We start from the raw sequence: 15,089 nt of genomic DNA on the forward strand, positions 1-15,089 counted from the left end.
TCCACACCTAAAGTTCAAGCAATTTCCCTCCTTGCTTAAGAAAAAAAGAAAGAATGTAAGTCAGAAAATATGCAAATTTGGGGTGCCTGGGTGGCTCAGTCAGCTAAGTGTCCAACTTCAGCTCAGGTCACGATCTCGCGGTCCATGAGTTCGAGCCCCGCGTCGGGCTCTGGGCTGATGGCTCAGAGCCTGGAGCCTGCTTCCGATTCTGTGTCTCCCTCTCTCTCTGTCCCTCCCCCATTCATGCTCTGTCTCTCTCTGTCTCAAAAATAAATAAACGTTAAAAAAAAAACTTAAAAAAAAAAAAAGAAAGAAAAAAAAAGAAAACATGCAAATTAAGTTCTACTTAATTTCCCCCAGACTTCTCTCTGGTTTAGTGTAGATTAATTTTGCTTTGAATAAATTTTTTTAATGCAACATAAATATAGACAGAATAACTTCTAAATAAGTCTAGAGTTTTTTATTTTTATTTTATTTATTTTTTATTTTTTATTTTTTTTCAATATATGAAGTTTATTGTCAAATTGGTTTCCATACAACACCCAGTTAGAGTTTTTTAAACAGTATATCACTGGTGTATTTTATATATGATCCCACTGATACAAATTGGAGTTATTTTTCCATTATGGTTATTACATTCAATGAGGCCTATGTTTATAAAAGTATTGCTTCTGTTTAAACAAAAAAAACCCCACACAAATATTGAGATTGTAGGTTTTATTTTTATTTTATTTTTTTAAGTTTATTTATTTATTTTGAGAGAGAGTGTTAGCAGAGGAGGAACAGAGTGGAAAAGAGACAGAGAATCCCAAGCAGGTTCCATGCTGTCAGAACAGAGCCCAATGTGGGGCTCAGTCTCACAAACTGTGAGATCATGAGCTAAGCTGAAATCGAGAGTCAGATACTTAACTGACCCATTCAAGCACTCGGAGATTGTGGTTTTTAAAGTACCCTTTAAGTTTTTTCAAATTATTGTATGATTTTATTGTTTAACCTAGTATACAAAAATTATTCCTTTCGTAATTGAATAAGCATTGTAGATCATACAACTTGGGTTTCCTAAATCACCACAGTTATTAAACCGTACTTTCAATGACAGTGACAGTAATTATGTTTCTAAATGACTTTTTGTTGAGAAGTAAGAACACCTAAATTTTAGCTATAGTTCTGTTATGCTCTGGCTCTGTGAAACTGACCAAGTCATCTCTTCTCTCTGAACCTCAATTTCTTTGTTCCAAATTAAAGAGGTTGGATAAATGTCAATTTTTACTTTCTTGTTGGAATGTGATTACACACTCTGTACCTTTTCATGATAATACAAGTTTAGAAGCTGCTTTTAGACAATAGCCTTGAGCAATGGAAATTTGATCAAGGCTGAAGGACCCACATTAACCCCTGGCTGAATACAGACAGGCCCCTGGGGCAACCCACCTCAAAATATTCACAAGTCCTAACTAACAAATCAGCTACTTACAACCAGGCACTCTTACCAAAAAAGGAAAATTCCAAACATTCCCATACCTCCTCACTTTCCCTCTTTAAATACAGTCCCCCACTGCCTCCTGGCAGGTAGCCTCTCCTTTGCTCTCCTGTCCCCCACCCTTGTGATGTATTCAATAAACTTTTATCTCTTTTGTTCTGCCTTGGGTGAATTCTTTCACCCCACATTTGGGGTTCCCCATCAGATCGGGAGAGGCATCACAAGATACTATTTTTGTGGATGATGGGCAAATGTTTTCCTACGATAGTCATAGGTCCAGTTTTTGGTGGACCTGGGCTAAGCTTCCACCTCATACTACTATTCAATGAAGCATATTTTCCACCCTAAATAGAGTGTTGAGAGTTTAAATGAAGAAAAGTGGAGCATTCAGAGTTGTCAGTAATTTGTTGAATACTCACTAAGATTTGAAAAGCACTTCTTTTGGTGGTTAAATTTCAGTCAAAAATGTTGGGTCATCTTGTAATATCGAGCATTTTATTACTTCAGAAACACAGATCTTTTCCATTGTCTTTTATCATGTCTTGGCTATTTTTCCCTCTTTTTCTCTGTAGCTGGGGTCATTGTTTTGGTGGGGTCACAGGACATGATTGTATTGAATGGGGATGCTTTATAGTGATGGCTCAATAACTGCCCCATAATTAACCTGTCAGTGGTTTGCTCACAAAAGTATTTCTTCAGAATCTCCTTAGATGAATCACAACTTATAAACTGAAATTATCATTGTTTCTTTTATGGGAACCATTGAACAGTAATTTTGTTACTATGCTGTGATTATCAGGTGATTGTCTTCTATGTCTTTATTCCTACATCATTATAACCAGGAAGTTTGGTGCATACCCACTGCTCCTCCAAAAACAAGTATCTTCTTATTAAGAGTCAATTAGAGTCCTTTTTTAAAGTGTCCTCATGAAATAGGAGTTCTTTTTTAAAAATTGAGAATACTAGATCTAGAAAAAGTCCTAAAGAGCATCTATTCCAAAAGCCTCATTGTGTAGGTAGGTGAGATTGAGGTCTCTAAGGTGATGGGGCTTTGCTGTGATCTCCCAGGGAGTTAAAGGCAATCTAGCTGCTCAGGTCTTCAGACTCCAAACCACATTCTTTGTGCTCATGTTTTCTTGGCTGAAATGGGAAAATGAGGGTCACACAGTTGAAAAAGGCTTTGAAAAGCATTTTTTGTAGGTTATATAGTAATATACACCATCACAAAACATGTTTGTTGACATGAGAGATCCCTAAGTCTAGAGCAATTTAGGGGAGGTATAGATAGAAATATAGACATAGATATAAAGTTTAGCCTTCATCTAATAGTAGGATTTCCAAACAGAGAGAAAAACCTGAAACCACTGAACTAAAGTATTGGGAAATCTGGATACAAACCTTTCTTGGAACATTTGGGGAAGTCACAGCCTTTTAAGGTTTTCTAAATAAATATTAGTCTTGATGTTTTTCCTCTCTCTACAGTGGGAAGTGAATGAAAATTAGATTCATTTTCTGTGCTTTCTATCTACCGTATTAGAAATAGATATCAATAAAGGAAGCAGAGCCCATAAAAATGAACATAAGTAAAGGAGGCCCCAGATTCACAGAGAGAACAAATGAAAGAAAGTGTAATGTCATTGGATGCCACCTTATTTCCTTGCAAGCCATGTTGGATTGTTCTTGATTCAGTCCATATTAAATAGTGTTTAAGCATCACATCTCACAGATTCTCTGTTCTGCTTGTTGACAAATTTTTGCTTTTGTCTTGGCAGCTGCATTTTGTTATGTCTTTGTTGGGACTAGTTGAAAGATCTTTTTTTTTTTATAATCCTTTTTTCATAGACTTGGAAGTTAACAAGAGCTATCTCGTTTTACGAAATAAATGCTCAGCCTTATTCTTTATAATGCTCTTTACCTTTTAATAAACCAAATAGTAGATACAGGTACCAAGTAATGTTATGACATAATTACTATTTCTATTTCTTACTAATCTTCATTAATATGTTACATGTTTACCAACATCTTCTACACCTGACATTCTGTGACTATAAATCCATGGTATACATTTTCTGTGTTCAAGAGTAGAAAAGTGCTAAGTGTAATTAGTTATCTTTTTGAAGGATTTTTGTAAGGAATTTGAAACCCAAGTGAAGAATGGAAGACTTTATTGTACACGGGAGAGTGACCCAGTTCGTGGCCCTGATGGCAGGATGCATGGCAACAAATGTGCCCTGTGTGCTGAAATGTTGTGAGTATAGATGCAGTTTCTTTGGAGTGAATGGGCGCGTGAAGTGGAGATTGATTGGCACAGTGAATAAGCACGATGTTGAGGTACAGCTTTGTTGTTTAGAATTTTTTGAGCAGTTTTCTGCCCTCTACAAAACATGATATCACCTAGTAAATAGATCCTCATGATGTATGTCTGTTTCTGAGTACAGATGGATTCGATTTTCCAGTTAGAAGACTGGATTACAAAATACTTCTTAATATTTCCTCCCACCACTTTTGTAAGCCTTTTTATGAGCTACTCATAATACAGGATGAGGGTAAAAGCAGGTACCAAGACTTTGACTGTTTTCCTTCAGTAATTATCCCATTGTGATAGACAGATATTGACACCCACAAAAACATGAGGTTCGTATGTGAATGAGATTATCTTTTCATCTCGGGCATCTGACCTTGGGGAAGGGCAAATCCCACAACATAGAAATCATGGCATTTATGAAGATGTCTCAGACAAGGTCTTGTCACTCATTCATATCCTTGATCTTTCCAAGCTCTTTTTTTTATGCTGTCCTCCAGCAAGTCTGTCTCAGTCTTGGCCAGCTAGTGTCTCCCCCTCTGTGGATTGCATTTCAAGATTATCCTTCTTTGGATAAGACTCCTGAAATTCCTAATTGAAATCAATCCTTGTAACTCTTAATTTTATTTCCTAACAATCATCACAGCTGGTAATTGTGTAATTATTCCTATGACTATTTGTTGACTGTTAGTCTTTTCTACTGGGTTCTAAATTCCAAGAACACAGGGTATGTGTCTGTTTTGTATGCTGCTGTAGTATATGCCCAAGTGCCCTGCACTTGACAAAAAATTGTTACTGCCCAAATGTTGAACGAATGTACAAGTGAAGATCCCTGCTCTCAAGAAGCTTAAAGTTAAAGAGTACAAATAAGTGCCTCCGCAAACACCCACATTTCAAGACAGAGTGAGAACTATCCCATAAGAGAATATTCAGGTATGAAAATACAGTGACAGTTATACAACCCATTTCCACTTTGAGATCTGGGACGTCTTCTCAATGAAGGTAGAACTTAAGCTAAGGGGATTTTAAAAAAAGGAAGATGACAAAAAAGATCACTGCAGTGGATACATGAAAGCAAAATGAAAGGGATTGGGGGGGTAAAGAGTGAAGATTTCAATCTAATTAGGATCTTTAAGATGATTGGAAAATGTTTGTATTAGAACTCATGAACATGTGGCTGTTTTTCCACCTTCACCTAAATGACTATTTTGTAACATAAAGATTTGAAGCATCTGTATACATTTATTTTGTCTTGTTTTTCTCTAGGAAACGGCGTTTTTCAGACGAAAAAAATAAAGCACATGAAAACCTAAGGAAGGCTAAAGAAAAAGTTAAAGTTAAAAGAGAAATTGAGGTGATGATTAGTTTGATCACCTTGTTTTGACTTTTCGGGGTGTGTGTGTGTGTGTGTGTGTGTGTGTGTGTGCGCTTACATTTTACTCTAGAAAGCCTTTTCGATGTTGGTTCATTTTTCCTCCATTACTGATGGATCTTCTGGAAAGTGATTTATAGTTATTAATTCATAAGATTTATAAGAATAATTATGGCATTACAATTTTTAGCTCTATTTGGAGAAAATTAATCAAGTCATATTAGTAAAATAGTTCCTAAATGAAGGTAATATATCAAAGCACTATCTGAATTCAAAGTTTGATATGTGTGGTAGTTGTTTGGAGGTCTTCAGGGTAACATTTTAATATGCTTCCTTTAAAATCATACCACATTCTACTTTCTAAACATATCTTAACCAGGCATCTGTTGTTGTTTTTTTTTTCTCCTGCTACTAACTTAGCTCATATCTCTAATAGATTTCCTTTGTGTCAGGGTATTAGCATTCTGCCTAGTCTCTATGTCTGTAGCCAACATCTCCCTCAGTCCTCAAGATTCAGTTCATCTTCCACATTGTGTTCATAGAGTCAGAAATATTGGCACAATCCAGTGGTAGTATGACAAGCCAACATTTGAAGGTATCCTGGAGGATATTTGGACCATTTCACTCCATGAAGAAACTCTATTTAAGTTGTTTCTAACAGTGAGTTAGCCCACCTTCTCTAGTGTGCAGTTTCACAGTTTCATAAAACAGCCTACCTCATTAGTCCCCTTCTGACTTCATGTAACTCCATCTTTTTGTCTAGCCCTCATCTTCAACTGGTTTCTTTCCCACAATCCTTTAATTTTAGTTCTCAAATCAAAACTATCCTTTTATCTTTCATTTCCAGTTTCTTCCTTCTTTCTCTTCCTTCTTTACCTTCCTTCCTTCACTCTCTCCTTCCTCTCTCCCTCCCTTCCTCCCTCCCTTCCTTTCTTCCTCAATTCTTCCCTCCCTTTCTTTCCTTATTTTTTTTCTATATTTTCTCTAACTTCAGTCTCCTGTCACTCAAATCCTCCACAGTATCTAAAATGTATAAACAGAATAGAGAACTATATCTAAAGTGTCTCATTTTCATTATTTAGAAACTCTGCAGTGAATATCAGCATCATGCAAAGGATGGAATACTTTTCTGTACCAGAGAAAATGACCCTATTCGTGGTCCAGATGGGAAAATGCATGGAAACCTATGTTCCATGTGTCAAGCCTTCTAGTGAGTATAGAATGTCAAAGTGTCTAAAAGAACACCAAAGAGAGAAGGGAACTTACAGATGGTCTAATAGAACTAGCTACTTTCATAGATGGGGAAGCTGTGGCTCAAAATAGGGAAAGGAGTTGAATAAGTTGAATACTTACATAGAATGTTAGCAATAAAGCCAATAAAGCTGGGAACTATTTATTCCAATATGTCTGTTTCCCCGACATTCATTCTCTTACCACTGGAACATCCTGACAACCATGAGCTTGTGCAAATATCAGATTCTTCCCACTGCTGAAGCATCATATGTGAACCTGTTGTACAAGTTTGTGGCATCTCATCCTCTGGAGACGTTAGGGCCCAAAGTGAACGCCTAAAGCAGAAAGTGATTACTAGAGTTAGTGTTGCCCATGAAACGACCATGAACCCTTATAAAATTAAATATTACAATATATAATGTGACATTTCTCGGTAAGTTAGAATTGACAGTTTGCTTTCAAGATTTGGAATTGCTCCCAGTTTATTTGATTGAGCTCAGATTAAGTAGTTGATTTACATTTCAAATCTATGGTCTTTTGTTTTGATTGACAGCCTTGTGTAATTGAAATGCCATCAGTTAGCTGTACATACTATGCAATTCCATTGTGCCAAGCAAATGTAAGCTCATTTGGTTTATCAGTGTATGAAAATTATTGGCCTTTTCCCACCACCCTATATTTTGTTTTTAGATAACACAGCCATGAGTAAGCAATACATGTAAGGTGAATTAATAAAGCTAGGGTGTGCACGATGTGATGGATAGACTATAGACTTAAGAGGAGAGAACTTGTTTAGTTGTAGTCCTGTCCTAAGAGTATAGCCAAAACTGTCTCTGCCTCACTGTGAAACAAGGGAACCAGTCAATGTGCTTGTAAAGGCCACTTTCAGCCTCCAGGTATACTGTCACTATGGTACCAGTTTTGATACCTCCTCTGTGGACATTGATGACATTTCTGTTCTGACCTCAGGCAAGAAAGGTAATTTACAGAAAGCAAGTTTTCCAAATCCACAATCACTATATTTCTTTCAATGTTAAGCAAAAACTATGAAGAAGTTATGGTATCTTACCATACTGGAGGCTATTTTGTTGTTTCTCATTGGTTTAGCGATAAAAGGCCAAAATTGCTCTTCCTAAAGAGGGAGGAGAAATTATCAATGCAGGAATGTGGACAAATAATTGCCTGTATTTGGTCCTATGGATTCTTCTCGTTTTCTCTCATTCAGCCAAGCAGAAGCTAAAGAAAAGGAAAAGGCTGAAGATGAAGCACGAAGTAAAAGAGAATCTGGAAAAGCACCTTCATACGCAGTGAGTGGAACCCACCCAATGAGTCCTACTGGGCACTATAATTTGAACATATTTCAGAGTCTATAGGGTAGAATATTGTCCTGCAAAAATTCCCAGGAAATCTTAACCCTTTCCTCTGGAGATGACATTGAGATGACTGCTATGGGTGCTTGATCCATTCTCGCTGCTTCAGAGACTAATCCTGTACAATAAGAATAACTTCTCTGAAGTCTGAAAAAACTGACTTCTAGTACTGGTTTCACCAGTACAGACTGTGCTAGACTTTGGCAAACCAGTTTCCAGAGACTCTACGTGTATATTTTCTACCTGCGAGTTTTGGAAATTTCACATCTGAGTTGGGATAAAAATACCTTCATTCTGCACACAGAAAGCCTGATTTTTATCCCTGAAATGTTATAATATTTGTTTCCATAGCCTTTTATTAAGTTATTATCACATATTGTTTTGGGGTTTTTTTCCCTTGGGGTGTGTGTGTGTGTGTGTGTGTGTGTGTGTGTGTGTGTGTTTGAGAGAGAGTATACAAGTGGTGGAGGAGCAGGGAGAAGGGGAGAGAGGGAATCCCAAGTAAGCACAGAGCCTGATGCAGGGCTTGATCCCACAGCCCTGGGATCATGACCTGAGCCAAAATCAAGAGTTGTATGCTCAGCTGACTGAGCCACCCAGGCCCCCCATCACCTATTGTTTAGATGATGAAAGTCTCCTACTTCTCCCTCTAGGTTTTAGTCTTTCCCTTATCCAACTATCCTCCCTAACACAACTGAAGTTTCAAAATATTAATCTGCTTAAAGCCCACAAATGGCTCATCATTAACTGCAACATACACCTCAACCTCCTTATCTCTATTTTATTTGGCTTCTTACCTTCATTTAGAAATTCATGTTCTGCTATATGCCCGTGTAGTTTACAACTTTGTTTCTTAGTTTGTTTTAACAATCTAGTATGCGTATTCCCCAATCGTCTTCTTACCCACAAAATCCTGTTTGCTCTTCAGTCTCATACAAATTATTCCTGTCCCATGACATCTTCTCTGCTTTTCACAATCAGATCTCATGGCCTCAACCTCTGCATTCTCAAATTTTCTTGTACCTACATGTTTGCACTTATTTTATTCCATTTAGATTAAAATGGAGTTTACTTGCCCACCTCATTTATTATATTTTGACATCCTATTGTGTTCAACTTGTTCCCATCTCTTAGCAAATGATGAGTTTTGTTTGTTGAACTGAATTTTACATGTGAGAGAAACACAGCTGAAATCCTGGAATCAAAGAAACATAACACTAGTTTCTGCCACTGTAGATGTTCCAGGATTCTGCTTGGAATAGGCATAAAAGCAAGTATCCCCAACTTGCTTTCTCTGTTTCGGCAGGAGCTGTGCAGTGAATACCGTAAGCTTGTGAGGAATGGAAGACTCCCCTGCACCAGAGAGAACGACCCCATCCAGGGCCCGGATGGGAAAATGCATGGCAACACCTGCTCTATGTGTGAGGTGTTCTTGTGAGTAGCGCTGTAGCTGGAAAAATGAGGGAGACTTTTGTCCTTTCTGCTTCATTTTTAAAATTTTTTAATGTTAGCTTTGTTGTATTTACTTCTTAAAAATTAAGTTGTGTTTTATTTCTTGTCAGTGACAGTTTTGCACAATGTCATAATTATCAGAGAATAATTCCTGTTCTGTCCTGAGAGAGAGGCAGAGAGGTCCACGTGTAGCTCCTTCTCTTACCCTTTTAATGCAGTCTGTCTTGGTCTCAGGTCCAGTGTGTGCTTCAGCCTCACCCCTGTGTTGTAGGATTCTCTCAGTCATGTCGTGTTCTTGAATAGAAGTCGGCTGTTCTCGTGAGGGGGAGGGAAGTTAGGAACCACCTATGTTGCCATCATGGTGATGTCACTCCTAACCAACTCCAAAGAATAATTCCTGCATATCAATCACTGGTTGAGTTCCTCTGGAAGTGTACAGGATATAAAACAAGGATCTCACCCCTACAGAGCAGGTTGTGAAGTCATCTGAAATCACACAACAAATCACAAAGCAAACATATCAGTATGCAAAATGGTACATTAGTCCATACACAGGACCTGGGGGAACGACTTGGAATAGGAAAGATGAGTATCTGGCACAGTAAACCCCTCCATGTGTTGACTTGTCAGCTGAAACAATCATGGTGAAGCCTACTCCATGCCCCTAACCCCTCAATTGTTCCATCTTGGTGACGAGGACTTTCCTTTATAGCACTAACCACAATTAGTATAGCTGTAAATTGATATGTGTGGCTATATGTTCAACATCTCTCTCTTCAATAGACAATTGTTGTTGTTATGGAAGGGATTCTAGAAAATGTAAGCACTGAGTCCAGATTAACTTTGTGTTCCTTTGTGAGAGCTCCACTTCAGCAGAAAAGCAAAAACATATTTAGAGGAAATGAATACAAACCATCTCCCCTGAGGACTGTTAAGACATGGCATACTTAGCAAGGGGAGAGTTATGGCCTTGAAATACCCAAGTATCTTTTGTTTTTAAATGTGGAATCAACACTGTAGGCTGTCTGTATGGATGAAAGTGGGAACAATGAGTTGAAACTCTGGAAGGGGTCCAGCTCAATGCCAAGAGAAACTTCCTAACAGTTTGAGGACTTCAGGGGTAGAATGACCTGTGTGGGGTTTCACGGATGATGTAAGTAGAGAATTTACTGGCAGATTAAAGCAAAGCTAGATAGTAATGAGACATACTGAGTATTGAAAATTGTGAGTACTGGAAGGTTGGAAAACTGCAAGTGTCCTTGGGGAAGTGATCCATTCTGTCTGTCAGTTTTCTTACCTGTGGGGTCGTAATAGAAGTTTTACAACATGCAGTTGAGAAGATTTCATGGTATGAGCATGAGGTTAGGTACATAGTAAGAATTTACTAAATGTTAACTACAATAATTAACTGATATTTGAGATCACTTGCAATTTGGGCATTCTATGATCCTTACAGATCTCTTTCTATATTCTCTTTTAGTCAAGCAGAAGAAGAAAAGAAAAAGAAGGAAAGTGAGTCAAGAAATAAGAGACAATCTAAGAACACAACTTCCTTTGAGGTAAGGGAAACTTTTCCAAAAGTCAGAGGCATGTGGACCTGGGCTCCATAGATGGCATTCAGGGAACTCATAAATCCCCTGAAGTTGTAGGAAACGTTTGTACAGTTTGTGTTTGTTTACATGTGAGCATATACACATGTGCATATGTGACTATTTCTAGGTTAAGTGTTTATAACTCATCCTTTAAAAATAGTCATGTCTTCTAAGACCTATTCTAAAATAAGCCACTTGCTGATCCCCATTTGAGAAAAAATGCAGCTGTTTTGCCAGTCTGATCTAACCTATGTTCAAGACCTCGAACTTCCTTCCTCAATTTCACAGGAATTGTGCAGCGAATACCGCAAATTAAGGAAGAACGGACAGCTTCTCTGCACCAGAGAGAACGACCCCATCAAGGGCCCAGATGGGAAAGTGCATGGCAACACCTGTTCCATGTGTGAGGCCTTCTTGTGAGTAAAGCTCAGGACTGCTGATGGTGGGGGAGAAGGAACCGAGCGAAGTTTTCAAACATTTGTGAATAATCAGTTGTGAATAATGCATTTTTCTCTTCAGTACAGCAGTCTATTTGGGGTGTCACATTTCAATGAACTAAACACACACACAGACACACACACACACACACATTAAAATACAAAACCTAAAAGCAAGTGGAGAGCTTTCAGATGATGATGATTGCGATATAAAGAGGTTTTAGAGAGAACTCAAGATCTTTGATTCAGAGAAGAGAATACTCTGTGGTAACCACACTAATTGCTTTTTAGTTACTTGAAGGATTATCAGCTAAAATAGGAAATGGATGAGATTACATATAAAATATCATTATGGTGCATGACAGGTTTTAGGAGAGTGTTTGTTTTAGTTTACTACCTTTCTTCTTATTCATTCTGTGTGATCTTAAGAAGTAGAGTTAAAATGGATGAGAGCTATAGGGACACAGATTTGAGCACAACACAAAGATGAACTTTGTAATATTTGAAGTAGGTGAAGCCTGTTTTAGGAACAGTGGAAGTTGGATCCTTGTTTACAGGGGACTAAAGGGTAACTGTAGAATAAATGGCATGATGTATTCTCACAAAAAAAGAGTCTATGATATTCCTTAAGGCTTTGATCTTTGTCCCAAGAAACACTCCAATTGATTTGCTATAAACTCAGAATCTCTGAAACGATTCATTCAGTCTTTCCCGGTAGAGAACAATATTTGTCCCATAGTGGTTGGGCACGGAAACGTTAAAAACCTCTTAGATGGAAGTCAAGATGATGAACATATAATCATTATAACCAACATTTATTGAATGCATATCATTGACAAATATTTGCAAAAAGCTTTGCTGCCTAATCTCATTTGATCTTCAAGACAAACATGAAATAGATCTTTCTTACATTATCACAAGTTATAGATGACAAAATAAAGGCCCAGAGAGTTGGGAAAGTTAGAAACATTAGTGCAGGAAAAAAAAAAAAATGAAGAAAATGATGTTTCTCACCCTATGGTATAGATAGAAGATAATCATTTAGCAATGCCATTATCAACTTCTAGTAATTATATTTGCCTGAATGTAGGCTTGTTTCAGTCTGTTTTTCTGTGTCTCCACATCAGTCTTTCAGTGATGAGGAAGGAATTCTGCCACCTAGTGGTCAGCTCTGCTGCTTCCTCTGATGATTTCCCAGGATGGAAAGAAAATGCTTCTTAAATATTTTAGTCAACTTAGACTCACGGCAAAGTTTAGGTCAGTTTCCATATAAAAAAGTATGAGAAATCTCATAATTTTGGAACTATTTTAGTACTTTTCTCCCATCCCTATAAAAATTCCTTATCAAGGGGCGCCTGGGTGGCTCAGTCGGTTGGGCATCCGACTTCAGCTCAGGTCATGATCTCAGGTCATAATCTCAGGTGTGTGGGTTTGAGCCCTGCTGACGGCTCAGAGCCTGGAGCCTGCTTCGGATTCTGTGTCTCCCTCTCTCTCTGCCCCTCCCCTGCTCATGCTCTGTCTCTCTCTGTCTCAAAAATAAACAAAAACATTAAAAAAAAATTTTTAATTCCTTATCAAAAAGAAATAAAGTTTTATTTATTACCTCATATTTTATGGGTATGTTAGCAAAGGCTGTTGCCTTTTTTGAGAATCCTTCTTCCCTCCATGGTCTCGTCTTGCACACATTCATACCAAATGCAAACTGTCTTTTCACCTTTTAAGGAAGTTTAATTTGATCAATGGGAGCAAGCCTTATGTTGACTGAAACATAACCTAATTTTTACATATTATCTAAAACATTTTTGCATTTTAAAATTAAAACTTCTTACATGTTGTTTAATTTTTTTTTCCATCTGTACACCAGGATTAAATTGTGCTGTAGGTTCAGTTATGCTGAACTCAGTTTGCAGCCCTGTTAGTTATCCAAAATGGTTAAGATCCATCACCCCCACTTTATTTCCATCATATGCCTGTTTTGGGAGGATTGACTCGTAATAATAATTACAGTGATGATGACACCGATTGCTTTTGACAATCACTTTATCATGTACCGAATACTTATTCTACTTGTTTTACATGTATTAACCCATTTACACTCACAACAATCCTATAAAACTAATTTCATTGCTACTTCTCTTATCCCTCCCTTCCCCTTCCCCATTTAAAGATGAGGAAGGCACAGAGAGGGTCAGACATTTCTTGTGATCCTTCTGCAGTTTGACTCCAGAGTCTGTCCCCTTAACCATGCTTGACTGCCCCACAGAAGCCAAATATTACCAAAGTAGAAGGAGTTATCGCAGATGCAAAAGAATCCGTAAACAGGAAGTATTATTGCAGCCTTTGCTCATGAAGGGACTTTTTCTTACAGACTATTATCTTGAGGTAAAGTGAATCATTTCAGTTTATTATCCACTAAAATGACAAACTGCTATGAGTGGATCTTTGTGGATGTTTGAGACCTGTTAAAGCAACGGATGATCAACCTGTACACGTTAAGAATCTACTCTGTTAAGACCTATTTCTTCTTTTTCTCTCTTTTTCTTCCCCTGCTCCTTATAGTCAGCAAGAAGAAAGAACAAGAACAAAGACTAAAAGGGAAGCTACAAAGGTAATTTTCTCCGGACTGCTAATGCTATGCCTTGACATTTTTTTCTCCTTAAAGCATTCTAGATAACTCATTAGCAGAAATGTTTTCCTTTTCAATTGTCGTGCCTGAAATGAACAACAACAACAAAAACCCTGAAAAAAAGGTCTTGATTAGAAGTTTCCAGAGTATCAATTATATTGCATGATAATTCAAATTTTGAGTTTCATTTTATAAAAAGTAGAGGGTTAACTTACTTGGTAAGGTATATTCTCCATATTTGGCTTTTCTTAGATTTCTGTTGTCAGGCACAGATTATTAATATCAATTTTTACAATTTACTAATTTCAGTTTACATCATTCCAACCTCTATTATTTCAAATACACAGTACAATGTCCCTATTGCTTTCATTAGTCCAATTTATAAAACAAAGTACACATATATTATCATATTTTATCTTTCTCACCCTCTAAACATGGAGAAAGTACTAATTTCTCATCCTAGTTAATAATTATTAAATCCTTTGACTTTCTAATTATTCTTAATCTACTGTACATGATTAATTTTATAATTTTATAGGCAACACAATAAAATCTGTCCATATATGATATTGAAATACTCTCATATAATGGCCATAAACAGGATTTACCTTTATGTGTTTTATTTCCTAACAGCTGCAAGGTGTAAGCCTACTATTTATTTGGGGAAAGTTGACACAGTTTAAAAGTTGACCTTTAAACTGACTCACTTGCTCATTAACTTTCTTTCTGTTAGTTGGAGCCATCTTTTTATTTTAAACTGAACACTTGTTTTATCCATAATATCTAATCAGCTGCTAAGTCATCTTAGATTTTCCAAATGGTCCTAAACCATTTTTCCTTCTCTCTGCTTCTCTTGTACCTCTCCTGTATGAAATCTGCATCCCTCTGCTTTATCAAGTGACTCCCAGAAAGGTGTCAGTTTCTCCAAGGGATCATACTTGTTCTCTCCTCCATATCTTTTTTTGAAATATGTCTTTATTTCTTAGTTTGGGCATCATTTTCTTTTCTTTCTCGGCCTTCTAAAGACAAATTGAGGTTTACCAATAATTTTTGGAGACTATATTCTTATTTTAATTTTTTCCAGCTTTATTAAGATTTAATTGACATATCACATTGTATAAGTTTAAGATGTCTATCGTGTTGATTTGGCACGCTTATATATTATAAAATAATACTCCCATAGCATTACCTAACACTTCCATCACATCACATAATTACACAAATA

The 15,089-nt window shown here is 37.1% G+C and overlaps 1 protein-coding gene across 1 annotated transcript in view; it reads left to right on the forward strand.

Annotated features, from left to right (window-relative positions):
* Window positions 1-15,089, forward strand: part of SPINK5 (serine peptidase inhibitor Kazal type 5) — a 95,810-nt gene that overhangs the window by 49,223 nt on the left and 31,498 nt on the right. Inside the window, exons 9-16 of the mRNA XM_042959130.1 lie at window positions 3,601-3,728; window positions 5,049-5,136; window positions 6,237-6,364; window positions 7,613-7,694; window positions 9,064-9,191; window positions 10,690-10,768; window positions 11,090-11,217; window positions 13,798-13,846. Coding sequence (XP_042815064.1) covers window positions 3,601-3,728; window positions 5,049-5,136; window positions 6,237-6,364; window positions 7,613-7,694; window positions 9,064-9,191; window positions 10,690-10,768; window positions 11,090-11,217; window positions 13,798-13,846 — 810 coding nt within the window. The remainder of the gene's footprint in view (window positions 1-3,600; window positions 3,729-5,048; window positions 5,137-6,236; window positions 6,365-7,612; window positions 7,695-9,063; window positions 9,192-10,689; window positions 10,769-11,089; window positions 11,218-13,797; window positions 13,847-15,089) is intronic.

Source organism: Panthera tigris, chromosome A1 (assembly GCF_018350195.1).
Source record: "Panthera tigris isolate Pti1 chromosome A1, P.tigris_Pti1_mat1.1, whole genome shotgun sequence".
In the NCBI taxonomy this organism is placed as follows: Eukaryota; Metazoa; Chordata; class Mammalia; order Carnivora; family Felidae; genus Panthera; species Panthera tigris.